Source organism: Megascapheus bottae, chromosome 21, assembly GCF_031878675.1.
Source record: "Megascapheus bottae isolate mThoBot1 chromosome 21, mThoBot2.hap1, whole genome shotgun sequence".
In the NCBI taxonomy this organism is placed as follows: domain Eukaryota; kingdom Metazoa; phylum Chordata; class Mammalia; order Rodentia; family Geomyidae; genus Megascapheus; species Megascapheus bottae.
The window spans coordinates 11,103,665-11,118,378 of record NC_143529.1 but is presented as its reverse complement, the minus strand read 5'-3'; the positions used below and the strand labels follow the sequence as shown (position 1 = coordinate 11,118,378).

Genomic DNA, 14,714 nt, shown 5'->3' with positions numbered 1-14,714 from the left:
CTTTTTAGTTCTGAAAGTTTTAACTTTATGTGCTAGTTTATCTTTTACTTATTTCTCATGTAAGGGACTGTTCAGGGTGGCTTTATTGCTAATAAGCTGTGCATGCATGACTCTCCTGAAGCACTTCAGTCATTTACAGTGATGACTGAATGCCTCTTTCTTCTACAGGGCCCAGCAGAAACGGATATTTGATACTGTCAGGATTGCCAATGACACACAAGGCCGTTCTGTCCCATTCCCTGCTATACTGCCCATCCCAGGCTCCAACCGTTCCAGTGTCATCATGACAGCAAAACCTTTTGAATCTGGTATACAGCAAAAAGAGGACAAAACACTCCAGAGCCTGGGGAATGATTTGGAGGAAGTTCATGGGTAAGAAACAGGCCATGCAGCAATTCTACTTTTCTTGTGGTGTTGGCTTACCAGATTACACACTCAAATCCTGTGTTACTTTATGCTGATTTGTGAAGGTACTGCTCCTTTCAGCATGTCTTCAGTTTTCATGCTCTATTTCATTGTAAGATTTCTCATTGATTTCTTAGAAGTTTTTGAAGCAAAATGATTAAATTTAGTTATATTTAAATAGATATTGCATTACCTCCAGAATTTTTTATTACTTCATTGTTGAAAAGGTTAAATCTGCATAGTAACAGATTTGTTTGAGTCCACTCAGTCATTTGCATAAATATATCGAATGTCATTTTCACATAACCATCTCATAACCTTCACTAGTGCTTTGGGGATAAATAGTAAACTTGCATGCCAAGAACCAAGAACTAAGATATTCTTAATTTCTTATTTGTTTAAACTTAGTCTTTTTTCCTTTTTTTGCAAGTCCTGGGGCTTGAACTCAGGACCTGGGCACTGTCCTTGGACACCTTTTGCTAGCGCTGTGCCACGGAGCCACAGCGCCACTTCCACTTCTGGCTTTTTCTGTGTATGTGGTACCAAGGAATAAAACCCAGGGCTTCATGCATGCGGTGCAAGCATTCTACCACTAGGCTACGCTCCTGGCCTTTTCCTTCTTTCATTAATTCATTTCATTGAATTACATCTAACTAGAAGTTGAAACAGCCTTACTGGAAAGTCAGCAGAAATCTTCCTGATGCAGAAATACAGCATGCAAGATTTTGGCTGTATTGCCATAAGCACTGTTCTGTACCTACTGTAGCTCTTCATATGTCTACTCAGCCTTACTGTTACACAGTTCGGTAAGGCACTGAAATGAGTGTGTGTGAATTTACAATCATGGCCAGAAACAAGTACAGCCCTTCCCTTTTTATCCACCCTTCCCTTTGTTATATAAATCTTATACAAATCTTGGGCTTTTCTTCAGTTTTCTGCAATATTTATGGGGATAAATGGCCCAAAGCAAATTTTTTCATATTTTTTGTGGAGACAGTCTCACAATGTATTCCACATTAGTCTCAAACTTGTTAAATACCCCAAGCTAGTTTTAATTAAACTTCATGATCTTCTGCCTCAGTCTCCTAAGTGATGAGATAGAGATGTGCTATCATGCTTGGCTCACCTGTTACTGTTATTTAAATTGTAATGTTTGCAAGTAAGGAAGTGTAATAGTCTAACAGGTAGCATTTTCCCTTTCCTTTATTTGTTTGTTTATTGGTGCTGATACTATGGCTTGAACTTAGCACTCTGCCATTTCATTTGGCACTTTTTACTCAGTGGCTGGTGCTCTACTACTTAAGCCATACCTCCAGTATTTGCTTTTTGCTGTTATTTGATGAGTCTCTCAGATGTGTTTGCCTGGGCTGGCTGAGAATGACAATTCTCAGATTTCATCCTTCTTAGTATCTAGGATTATAGCAGTAGCATTTTTACTGAGTAGGGTGCCAATACCTGCCTAGCTGTGGTATAACTAGGACTGTTGTTATTTCTGTATTCTAGATATTTTGTAGAAAACACTTTTTAGTTTTTAAGAAACTGGTCTCAGAAAAGAGAGGTCTACATTGTTCTCATGACCTTATATAATCAGTGAATGTGACTTTCCAGTAGAAATGCCCAGTCACCCAACCAGCCAGGACCCTCTGAAGACAGTGATTTAGCTACAGCTCTGCATCGCCTTAGCCTAAGAAGACAAAACTACTTAAGTGAGAAGCAGTTCTTTGCTGAAGAATGGCAACGAAGGATCCAAGTGCTGGCTGATGAGAAAGAAGGGGTTAATGGTGGCGATACACCCCCAGAGAGCCTTGCCTCTCTGTGTACTGACCCATCGGAGATCGCAGACCTCAGCAATGCCAGTTGTCTTCGAGGCTTTATGCCAGAAAAATTACAGATTGTCAAGCCCCTTGAAGGTAATATCAGCAGAGGCCTTTTACAAGTCATGTGGCTTATTGCACTATGAGCAGAAGATGTCTTTGTTATCCTCAGATCTTGCTGTTCAGGTGATAGTGTATTTTTGGCACTTGGTAGCAAATTAGTGAATGAAGAGATCTGCTTGTTCCAAGTCCTCTCCATCATTCTCCTGTGATGTTTTTAATGTAAACATGAAGCATCATTGATAGCAGTTTCCATGGCAAGATAAATGAGAATGATCTATGGTAATACCTCATCCTCACCTTTCTTTGCAAAAACAGAACTCTTTACTCAAGAAGTATAATTGGCTATATTTTTAGTTTCGTTTGTGTTTTAAAGTAGAACTTGAATTCAAAGTAAGTGTCGTTGTTTTATGAGATATTGACAGTGTTCAAATGATTCTCTAACATTATTAAAAAAGAATTTTGGGGGCTGGGGGTTTGGTCTAGTGGTAGAGTGCTTGCCTAGCATGCACAAAGATCCGGGCTCCATTCCTTGGTACCACATGCATAGAAAAAAGCCAGAAGTGGTGCTGAGGCTCAAGTGTTAGAGCTGTATTGACAAAGTCCAAGGACAATGCTCAGGCCCTGAGCTCAAGCCCAGGACTGGCAAAAAAAAAAAAAAGAATTTTTGCTTAAAACAAAATTTTGGGGAGACAGCTTATAACAAGCCCTCAAAAGGTACTGTCACCTTTGAGGTTTGATGTAGGCTGAGGCAACATGATTAGATGCTGGGTCTGGTGCCTGTGTTGATCAGGGTCCTACAGAACAAAGGGTATATACCCTCATCTATCATATTCATTTTTCTGTTCTCCCTGGGATCCCAAGGAGAGAAGTCACAAGAGGGTAGGAGAAGTACACAAACTACTGAAATTCTAAGTTGTCTTTAAACTCAGGAGCCTGGCATCAGGTATGCCAGATAAGTATTGATTTTCTGCCACCTTCAATACAAGCCGCTTCTGTCACTTCTGAAGGACTCCTCATGTCTCCCACTGCCTCAGCACCCTACTTCCTATTAAGGTACTGGGGTTTGAACTGAGGGCCTTGCACTTGCCGGACTGGCAGGCTTTCCACTAATTAAACCACACCTCCCAACTTTCTACTTCTGAAGATGCACTGTTTGTTGTTTGGGTTATTTTTTCCAGTCCTGGGGCTTGAACTCAGGACCTGGGCACTGTCCCTGAGCTTCTTTTGCTCAAGATGAGCACTTGGACTGGGAGCGTGGCCTAGTGGTAGACTGCTCACCTAGCATGCATGATGACCTGGGTTCAGTTCCTGGGAAAAAGCCAGAAGTGGTACGGTGCCTCAAGTGGTAGAGCGCTAGCCTTGAGAAAGCCCAAGGACAGTTCCCAGGCCCTGAGTCCAAGCCCCAGGACTGCCAAAAAAAAAAAAAAAAAAAAAAGATGAGTACTCTACTACTTAAGCCACAACACCACTTCTGGCTTTTGCTGTTTATATGGTTGTGAGGAATAGAACCCAGGGTTCCATGCCTAGTACGCACTCACTCTACCACTAAGCCATATTCCCAGCCTTAAATACACTTTTTTTTGTGGGTCATGGGGCTTGAACTCTGATCCTGGGCATTATCCCTGAGCTCTTCAGCTCAAGGCTACTGCCCTACCTCTGGAGCCACGGCCCTACATCCCATTTTCTAGTGATTAATTTGAGATAGGAGTCTTAAAGTCTTTAGTGCCCGGGCTGGCTTTGAAACTCCATCCTCAGATTTCAGCCTCCTGAGTAGCTAGGATTACAGGCGTAAGCCACTACACCCGCCTGGATACACTTTTTAAAGTTAACTTTTCAAGTAAATTATTACTAGTGCCTTCAGTATCTTGTCAGTCTTCTATAGAGAACTTAAATTTGCACATTTTAACAAAATATCAAGACCAAATGAGTAGTTTCATTGCTTTCATCATTGTTATTAAATATAAAAAGTTTCTGTTTTAAGAACTGAGATTTGTGAAACATGTAAAACATTACTCTTGCAATTGTATATTCAGGATCTCAAACTCTGCATCATTGGCAGCAGCTTGCTCAACCAAACTTGGGAACCATTCTTGATCCACGGCCGGGTGTCATCACTAAAGGCTTTACCCAGTTGCCCAAGGATACCATCTATCACATCTCAGATTTAGAGGAGGATGAAGAAGAAGGTATCACTTTTCAAGTTCAGCCACCTCACCAAGTAGAGTCAACACCTGCAGTGTCCAAGCCAGTGACAGGAATCTTCTTACCACTCATTACTTCAGCAGGTGGACTGGTTCCAGGTGAGAAGAATACAAATAATGAAAATGTATAGTATTAGTGACATTCTTGATTGTTTTTTTTTTATCTTTAAATTGGGCTGAGGAAATAGGCCAGTCAATGGATCATAAACCTGTTGGTCTCAGGATCTCTTTATACTCTTAAAAGTTCTGAATTTTATCTGTTCATCTTTACTGTGTTAGGAATCAAAATTGAGAAAATGTTAAAATGTTAACTCATTTAAAAATAATTATATACTCATTAAAATAATTAAAAGACATGTTTCATGAAGAATGGCTATATTTATAAGTAGTAAGGAAAAGTTTTATATTATAGTTTTGTAAGTCTCTTGCTTTTGGTTAGTAGAATATAGCTGGATTCTGGGCCAGGAGCGTAGCCTAATAATGGTAGAGTGTTCACCTAGCATGCACAAAGCTCTGGGTTCTATTCCTCAGTACATATACACAGGAAAAGCTGGAAGTGGTGCTGTGGCTCAAGTGGCAGAGCACTAGCCTTGAGTACAAAGCATACAGTAAGGACAGTGCCCAGGCCCTTGAGTTCAAGCCCCAGGACAGGCAAAAAAAAAAGTGTATATATATATATATATATATATATATATATATATATATATGTATATATGCACCAAAAATCCAAGTCTAAATAACTATACTTGTCTGTTAATTGTTCTTGCAAGTCAGCTGGTATTCCATGACAAATTTCAACTCAGCTGGTTTGCATGCTATTCCTCTAGATAACCACAATGTTGGTGAGTATGCCGCAGGAGTGCTCCACAGATTCTTCTCATTCACTGCACAGCAAAAGACTGAAAGGCCAAAACTCAAGATTTAGTGGATAATTTTTACTGCCTCATAAAGGACATTTTTAAGTAAATTTGACTTTTATTTAATAGTATGAATGTGTACAATGAAGAACTCATTATAATTTGGCAGTACTATCCTGATTTGTACTAAGGAGCTGCAGGTGTCAACTCCCTTAAAAACCAAAGTTCCCCCCACCCCAGCCTCATCCTTGTGTTACTTGTGGGCAGCCACAAAGTCTATGGACCACACTTTGAGAACCAAAGAAATAGTTTGACTTGGTATTTTGAATGACTAAATTTTTTTTAAATTTTTTAATGCATTTCTTTCAGAAAATTTTTTTCTCTGATTTCTAAGCTGTTTTTATGCCTTTTTTATTTGTATTTTTAAAGTATTTCAGGATTTGGCCATATACTTACCATCTTATACTGGCATAGTGTTTATGTATATTTCTTTTGCATTTGAGGATTTTTACTTCAAGAAGCAATTGATACATAATGAATTACTAATAAACAATGAGCTTGCTATCTTATTAACCTAGTCTTTCAATTTGTGTTTGGCTCTCTAAAAATTTCTATTTCAGTTTCAACCTCAAACCCAGGAAAGTGTCTGTCATGCACGAACTCAACATTCACCTTCACCACCTGTAGAATATTACATCCCTCTGATATCACCCAGGTTACACCTAGGTAAGAAGGCCTTGGAAATCTGGGGCTTCACAGGAATTTCTTTTAATTTTTAATTAATCCCTTTATTTAATAATTTAATTAATAATCTTATTCTAATCACAAGAATTTTAATTAATATGTAATAACTCTTGCAAGTAGGCAGAACAGGCAAGTTTGTATTATGAAAAATGAAGAAACAGAGGCACATATGGCCTAACCTGAAGCTATACCCAAGGTTAGCCTTATCAAAAAGAAGAAATGCATAGGGCCATGAGTGTGGGGTTCTACACATAAAGCTTCTCTTTTTCTTAGGTTCCATTACTCTCTTGGTACCAGTGTGTGGCAGTATATGTGGAATATTTTCAAATAGGGAAGTTTACCCAAGCGTCACTATTCAGATTTTATTGGAGCTTCATTGTGTAGCTGGTTGGTTATACTGTGGTTGAACTCGTCTCCAAGTTGACTGATAGTGCATTCCCAGCCACCATCTGAAAGCACAAAAGATGATTGTGTGTGGCAAGGCCAACTCTAATAGTCCAGCATTCTAACATTGCCTCCCAGAAGCTGAGGCAAAGGCCACAGGAAGGCCTGAGTAAGGCCAAATTTTTTGCTTACAGGTTTCTCTTATTCATACTGATGCTTTTTCTATTCTGCCATTCAGCATATAATAATATTGTGTTGTTTTGAAGAAAATGTGATTTCACATTTTCTTCAAGGTATCTTGACCATTGTAAGGATAATGTGGCCTAGAAATAAAAAAGGAAAAGGATATAAAAGGAAGTTAGAAATAAGGATAATGAATGGGTAGAGAATAAAAACTAGTGTATGAACTGTATATATTTGCTAAAGTGATCCATGAATTCCATTCTTAACTTTCTAAACGCTTTAGAGAGAACTAATGTTATGATTCAGAATGTCTGTAAGACAGCAGTGAATCAATTGTGTAGGAAGCATTTAGATGATATCTAGTAAAGATCTAGATAAAGCCTGTGATGAACATATCTGTGATTGTTTGTATTGTTCCTGTAGTCACCAACATAACTTGGTTATAAAACTGTTTGTTTTGTTGTTGTTGAAGTTGGTTGTGGGACTTGAACTCTGGGTCTGGGTGCTGTCCCTGAGCCCCTCAGCTCAAGGCTAGTGCCCTACCCCTTGAGGCACAACGTCACTTCTGGTTTTCTGGACTTTTTAGTGAACTGCGATCCTCAGATCTCAGCCTCCTGAGTAGCTAGAATTACCTGTGTGAGCCACCGCTCCAGGCTATAAAACTGTTTCATGAAGGGACTTTTAATACATCCCACCATATGAGATCTACAGTTCGGAGAAATCAAGATCATTTTGCAGTAGAGTAGGAATAAGAATTTAGAGACTGGGCATAGGTGGAACCTACTATAATTGAGCAAGGAGTCAAACTTACTTGAATGTTGCATCCTTTATATAAGCTGATGCTCCGGAGAAGTTATTTACAAATATTAAAATTGTATTTTGATCATAATCTTCAAATATTTTGATATAGCAGTATATTGATTTTTTTATTGAAGCATAATAAATTACTGGTAGCGTTTCTTGCCAGGTTGCTGGAATGACAGTGCCACCATGCCCATCTATTTATTGGTTAAGATGGGATCTCTTAAACTTACTGCTTCATCAAGCTTCAAACTGTGACACTCCCATTCTCCACCTCCCTAGTAGCTAAGGTTCCAGGAGTGAACCACTGCATCCAAGCTGGTTTTAGTGTTTTAAAACTTTCACTTTTCCCTTTCAGCTCTGGGTTCCCTTTGCTGCCCTGGCCTCAAACTGTTATACTCCCAATCTCTACCTCCCTAGTAGCTAGGATTCCAGGGTGAACCATTATTTTTAAGCTGGTTTTAGTCTTAAAAACTTCCTCCCACTTTTCTTTTTCAGCTCTGGGTTCCCTTCACTCTCCCATGGAAGTAGTGGGAACAGTTCACCAAACACAGCTGTGAAGTCTCCAGCCATGTCCTACAGACTCAGCACTGGTGAATCCATCACAAACCGACGAGATTCTACTGTGACTTTCAGCAGCACCATGAGCTTGGCCAAGCTTCTCCAAGAGCGAGGCATTTCTGCTAAAGTGTACCATAGCCCAATCTCAGAGAATCCTCTACCCAAAGCTGTGGCTACCCCTTCCACACCACCAAATTCCCCATCTCACTCACCATGCCCTTCTCCCTTGCCCTTTGAGTCCCGAATGCATCTCTCTGAAAACTTTCTGGCCTCCCGACCTGCTGAAACGTTCCTCCAGGAGATGTATGGTTTGAGGCCGTCCCGGAACCCCCCTGATGTTGGCCAGTTGAAGATGAACTTAGTAGAAAGACTGAAGAGACTGGGGATAGCCAGAGTGGTCAAGAATCCTGACCCCCAAGAGAATGGGAAAAGCCAGGAGGCAGAAATCAGTCTTCAAAAAGCAGACTCTGTTATTTATTTAAATTCAGGTAGCAATTTATTGGGTGGACTGAGGAGGAATCAGAGTCTTCCGGTTATGATGGGTAGCTTCAGTGCCCCGGTTTGCACACCTTCATCCAAAATGGGTATACTGAAGGAAGACTGAGGCATGGCTCTAACTGACCTCTTCTAGTGTTAGCACATGAAGGATAGACATGCACTGATACATATGAGTGAGTCTGATCGAAAGAAAAGGAATGTTGCAGAAGGACTGTGAATGTGGAGAAGGGGGCGTGGAGGAATGGAAACAATTAGGATGAGATCTACATGAGTGAAGTCTAGTAAAGTGTAAAGTGTAAATGAATGGGTCTTGCAATGTTTGGAGACAGAAAAGAAAGATTTGATACACTCATTCAGTTGAGTTTTCTTGTCTTGAAAATGAGCAGCGAACAAAAGATAACTTCAGGATTGTTGCAACATGCCAGAAATACTAAACTTCACTTCTGGAAAGCATAAGCAGGGAGAACCTGCCTAGAAGAGAGGGAAGAAAACAAGCGTTTTTGATTGTGCCAGTAGAAAACTGTTCCAAAGGCTTGGTGCAGTGAGCTCTGTGTTGTTGAAACAGTGTGAGACCCCTGTTCCTCTGCAAATGCCTGGTCAAATTATGAATTCAGGTACTAGATTACGCACAGCATTGGTAAAACAAAGAATTAGATATTTTTCATTACAGCAGAAGTGGAGAATCACTTTTTCCTGTTTCCAGGCCTTTGAACCACTGGGAGCACAAACATCACCCAAATTCCCTTGTATTTTTGATTACCAAAAGTTCATTTTGGGAGTTGGGAAGCATAGCTCCAGGAGTAGAGCACTTGCCTAGTCCCAAAAAGAACTCACTTTCTTATATTTGTATTTTTGTACAATAACAAAAAAAGTTCAGTTTTGGGTAGCAGTTGGGAGGATTTACTTTGAGAAGGAAAATATTCATAAATTGGAACAAAGGAAACCTGTTTTTAGAATAGTTCTTCTGTATGATATAGTAGCCGAGGGATACATAGTTGTATATCTCCAGTATTTCCTTGGAGGCTAAAAGGGGTTAAACCAGAAGTGCAATCTATAGAAATTATGTTAAGTTTTATTTATATGTAAGTTCTTTGTAAGGAAAGTTCTTTGTGACTGACTTTTTCCAAAGTGCACTGTGCATATTTTCAATGGAAGATGACATGTATTTGCACAAAAATTCTCAGGCACATTATTATCAACTGAAGTAAGACCCAGGTGCTTGCTTTGAGAGAGTATTGCTTCTGCTTAGTATTTTTCCTAATGTAAATCAAAACAAATCTGCCTTGTTCTTGGAATTAGATAACCAACTTTTTCATGGGAGAGATAAGGCTTCTTTGTTCTCATGTTCTTTTTTTTTTACAAACTGAAACAAAGTGAGACCATAAGATTAGGTTTCCACATTCAGCAGTGTAGAGAAGGCTGTAACTTGGGAAGATACTGATCTGCTCCAGTGTTGCCAGGAGAGTCAGCTTCTCACCCCATGGCATGCCTTACTCTAGGGTGTAATGCTAAGGAAGAAACCTCATTACATCTATGACACGATTCAGAGGTGAGTAGGAAATCATGATTTTGTTTATGAAAACTAGGTGTATTGCTTGATCTTTTCCGTGCTTAATTTGCCAGTGGCTTTTCTCCTTTGTCCTGACTTAGCTAAAAGGAAGTTTCCAATTTCTGTTCCTACAGTGCTACCCATACAGATGCACCCTGGCCAGGAGGGCCTGCCTCTCCCCTCCTGAGCCATCCCCAGTGAAGAACTATGTACTCAAAAGGATAGGGAATGCAATGGTAAGAATGTGTGAGAGTTTTTAACACAGAAATGTTTTAAGAAGTCTTTTAGTAAAACTTGTTAAAGTAAATTTCTCAAAAAAATTGAGCGAAAGAAGTCCTCTTCTTGTTTCACCCCTTCATTCAATCAAGCTGTCAGCCAAATGCATGCACACACTCATACAGGGTTACCCTGACTGGAACAGGCCCTAAAACAAAATTCCTAATGCTGAAATTTTCTAAATATTCCAATTCATCTTTTAAAAATACAATGGCATTTGAATTTTTACTCTTTAGAGTAACTGCAGGGTGCTTCCTTTAGCCAACTCAAATGTTTTTAATTGTTTCCTATGAAAATAAACTACCTGTTACATGGATATTTATAGTTTCCAAGAAATCCCAGGAAGTACAAAAATGTAGGGTGAGATAGTACTACTGAGTGTTACATGTTCAGATTTTACATATATATATATACATATATATATATCTGTATATATAATACAAATCACCATAAAATAAGCTAGATTTTGTAGTGTTCAACATTAATTTGTATAGTTTTTTTTGGCCAGTCCTGGGCCTTGAACTTGGGGCCTGAGCACTATCCTTGAGCTTTCTCAAGGCTAGAGCTCTACCACTGGAGCCACAGCACCATTTCTGGCTTTTTTCTATATATGTGGTTCTGAAGAATCGAACCCAGGTCTTTGTGAATGCTAGGCAAGCACTCTTACCACTAGGCCAAACTCCCAGCCCCACAATTTGTATACTTTTTTTTTTGGCCAGTCCTGGGGCTTGAACTCAGGGCCTGGGCGCTGTCCTTGGGCCTTCCTCAAGGCTAGAGCTCTACCACTTGAGCCACAACACTACTTCTGGCTTTTTCTGTGTATGTGATACCAAGGAATTGAACCTAGGTCTTCACACATGCTAGGCAAGCACTAGGCCAAACTCCTAGCCTGTATACTTTTAATAATGCCTAAATGGCCACCAGAGCCAGAGTAATATGTGAGGAGGCAGATGAGCACATCTGGCTAAATAAACCAAATTTGGGGTTTTGAAAAATTAGATTGATTTAGATGTTCTGTCAGAAACACAATAATTCTATTCTGGTATATACTTATCTCTAGAAATGAATCCTGTCTTTAAAACTGGGTTTTGCTGTTTTTGAAGTTTCCACCTAAAAATATTTTTCATACAGTCTGAGAATCTCTTACAACCGATCTGTCTGCAAAGCATATAGTAGAAGCCTTACAGCAAATTTCTCTTTGGGTGACCTGTTATGCTTTGATTCTGTTCCTGTTTCAGTTCTTCTGTAGTATCAACAGGATAAATTTTTTCATGCCAGTATGGGAAAGTTCAGCCTTCTTTTTCCTCCACTAAGATTTACAGTGACTATCCCTCAGGTATTTCTGAGTTCCCTTTTATCTAGTAGACGATATCATTTCATTGAACTCAGAATTTAAAATTCCCCTTGAATTACCAAGTCCAAAATCTTATATAAATAGATCTTAGATAGGGATCTTTGGGGACAAGTTAACAACTATTATTAATCTAGGTTTTGTAAATTTTTTTAAGTTTTGTGCTGTTGCCCTTGGTTTGACATAGTGATCACATTTTGGCAAGAGAGGAAAAAAGCCAGAAGCAGCTCACAAGAATGTGTTCTCTCTTATGAAGGCATATTTTATGTAGTATTTAAAGTTTACTGTTTTATTCTGACCACTCTAGGATGTAATTAGTACTGGGTGGCTATAACATCAGTTTCTAAGATTGCAACTCAGGCTGTCAGTGGCCCATCAGCTGCTGTCACATGCACAAGCACCTGTACTCTGAGTGCACCATGCCCATGGTGCCAGACCATAAGTGGCCACATTGCCGAGCACAGCCCCTGAGAGTGGGCAAAATGTCTTCATATGGAGAAGCCAGGGAGATGCCATTGTGTGATACCTGGAACTTTACTTGGTCAAGCAGCGCTTGGTGCACCTTCTGTTGCTTTGTCAAATCAGATAATAAACACAAGTAGCTTCTTAAATTTTCCTGTGTCTTACTGTGGTTTTTTTCCCATACCTTATATACATAAGTCTGCACTGTCTTTCCATTATGCACTTTTTGATAGAAAATAATCTCCAGTTAGTAAAGCAGCACACAAAACAAACTACTAAGAATCATAAGTGGTAAACAGATTGTACTGTATTTCATGTCTTCTTTAAAAATATAATTATGTCTATATATACTATAATAACTCCTTAACAAAATTACAACAACAAAAAATAGAATCTAATATCATGATAAGCAAACACTAAGTTTGAGAAAAATTTAAGAAATGTGAAACTATTCTTGTCCTGTTTATGTAGGCTATTTAGAAATTGCTCCTAAAAAACTAAATGGGAATGCATTGACTCAAAAGATCATTTGATACCCTCTTTTCTCCTTTACAATGTAATTCCTATATTTTTAAGATTCAGTTACTATCCTTGTTAAATTAGGAACACTTTATTTTATTTTTTTTTTGCCAGTCCCAGGGCTTAAATTCAGGGCCTGAGCACTGTCTTTGGGCTTTCTCAAGCTAGAGTTCCATAATTTGAGCCACAGCACTTGTGGCTTTTTCTATGTATGTGGTACCAAGAAGTCAAACCCAGAACTTCATGCATGTTAAGCAAGCACTCTACCACTAGGCCAAACTCCCGGCCCCTAAATTATGAACCCTTTATGAAGTATAGGAGTCTTCTTTGACTCTTAATCAGAAAACTACCAAAAAAGCTGGAAGTGGCAGAGCAACAGACTTAAGGAAAAAGCTAAGCAAGAACATGAGGCCCTGAGTTCAAGGCCCAGTACAAACCAAACAAAAACAAATAACAAACTCTTCTCATGTCTATGTCCACTCAGGTCTCTTTTATTAACTAGTTCAAAGCTGGATTCGTGGTTTCTCCCTGAACCTGTTTTTGTCCTTGCCCCTTTCCTGTCAATAGATGGCACTACTGCCAACTCATTAGCTCAGGCTTCAAACCAGAAATCATCATGCTCTTCCTGCCCTGTTCACCTGACATCTACCCATCAGCAAGTCCATGCCCCTCCCCTTGCCAGAGGAGCTCCTCAAAGTCTTTTCTGGACCTCTGCCACAGACATATCTTGGCCCTTCCAACCATTTCTCTACCTTCCAATCACATTGATCTTTCCGGTTTGCAGATCTAGTCTGGTCCTTCTCTAATTAAAACTATTACCTAACTCATTAGAAGAGAAATTCATGTTTTTCATTGCAGCAGGTGAGTATCCCAATATAAGATTTGTTGCACTTTCATTGAATCAATTCATTGTCTTGTTTCCCTTTACTTCCTGAGCACAGGAACTGAGGTATGCTCCATACCTATCCACAGTGTTCCCAGCATGCAGGAGACAATAAATGTGCAGTTACATGGGTGGATGAACTTAGAACAAGAGTTTAGGAGCTGTGAGTTGTGACCTATTACATCATAAGAACAATTTCGTGCATTGCAACTTGTCTTAATTTTGAAAAGAGAAACAGCACGCTTTTGGAGTTTTTTTGTGTTTGTTTGTTTTTGTCTCGCAGGGGGCTTGAACTCAGGGCCTGGGTGCTATCCCTGAGCAGTTTTTTGGTTTTTTATTTTGTTGTTGTTTGCTGGTTTTTGCTCTCTACCATTTTGACCACAGCTCCACTTTCTGTTTTCTGGTTAAATTGGAGATGAGAATCTGCTGCCTGCGCTGGTTTTGACTGTAATCCTCAGAGCTCAGCTTCCTGAGTAGCTAAGATTTCAGGTGTGAGCCATCAGCACCTTGCAGCATGAAACTTTATTATAAAACATACTTTATAAATGACAAGCAAAGCCTGGTGCTGGTTGCTCAAGCCTGTAACCCTAGCTATAAACGAGGCTGAGATCTGAGGATCAAGGTTTGAAGCCAACCATGGCACAAAAGTCTATGAGACTCCTCCAATTAACCACCAAAAAGCCAGAAGTGGCACTGTGGCTCAAGTAGTAGCTTTGAACTAAAGAGCTCAGGAACAATGCCCAGGCCCAGAGTTCAAGCCCCACAACCAACAACAACAAATTAAAAAAAAAATATATATATATATATATATATGTATCAATCAAGTATTCTTATTTTTCTTTCTGTTGCTTTTTTTTTGCCAGTCCTGACGCTTAAACTCAAGGCCTGAACACTGTCCATGGGCTTTCTCAAGGCTAACACTACTACTTGAGCCACAGCACTACTTCCAGCTTTTTCTATGTATGTCACGCCAAGGAATCGAACCTGGGTCTTTGTGCATGCTAGGCAAGCACTCTTACCACTCGACCAAACTCCCAGACCTCTGTTCCTTTTTGTTTTCTTTAAGTGAGACAGTTTTGCTATGTACTTCAGGCTAGCCCTGAACCGAAGGTCCTCCCACCTTATCCTGAGTGCTAGGATTATAAGCCTTTGCCACCATACCC

At 39.6% G+C, this 14,714-nt stretch overlaps 1 protein-coding gene across 3 annotated transcripts in view; it reads left to right on the top strand.

The window, feature by feature from the left end:
• Trak2 (trafficking kinesin protein 2) overlaps window positions 1–12,298 on the top strand; it is a 60,932-nt gene extending 48,634 nt beyond the window's left edge. For 2 of the 3 annotated variants that reach the window (XM_090354601.1, XM_090354600.1), the window contains exons 12-16: window positions 169–372; window positions 2,014–2,315; window positions 4,316–4,582; window positions 5,961–6,066; window positions 7,951–12,298. In XM_090354601.1, coding sequence (XP_090210727.1) covers window positions 169–372; window positions 2,014–2,315; window positions 4,316–4,582; window positions 5,961–6,066; window positions 7,951–8,617 — 1,546 coding nt within the window. In that variant the 3' untranslated portion in view covers window positions 8,618–12,298. The remainder of the gene's footprint in view (window positions 1–168; window positions 373–2,013; window positions 2,316–4,315; window positions 4,583–5,960; window positions 6,067–7,950) is intronic. The other variant, XM_090354602.1, reaches the window with a different exon arrangement.
• The last annotated feature ends 2,416 nt before the right edge of the window (window positions 12,299–14,714 follow it).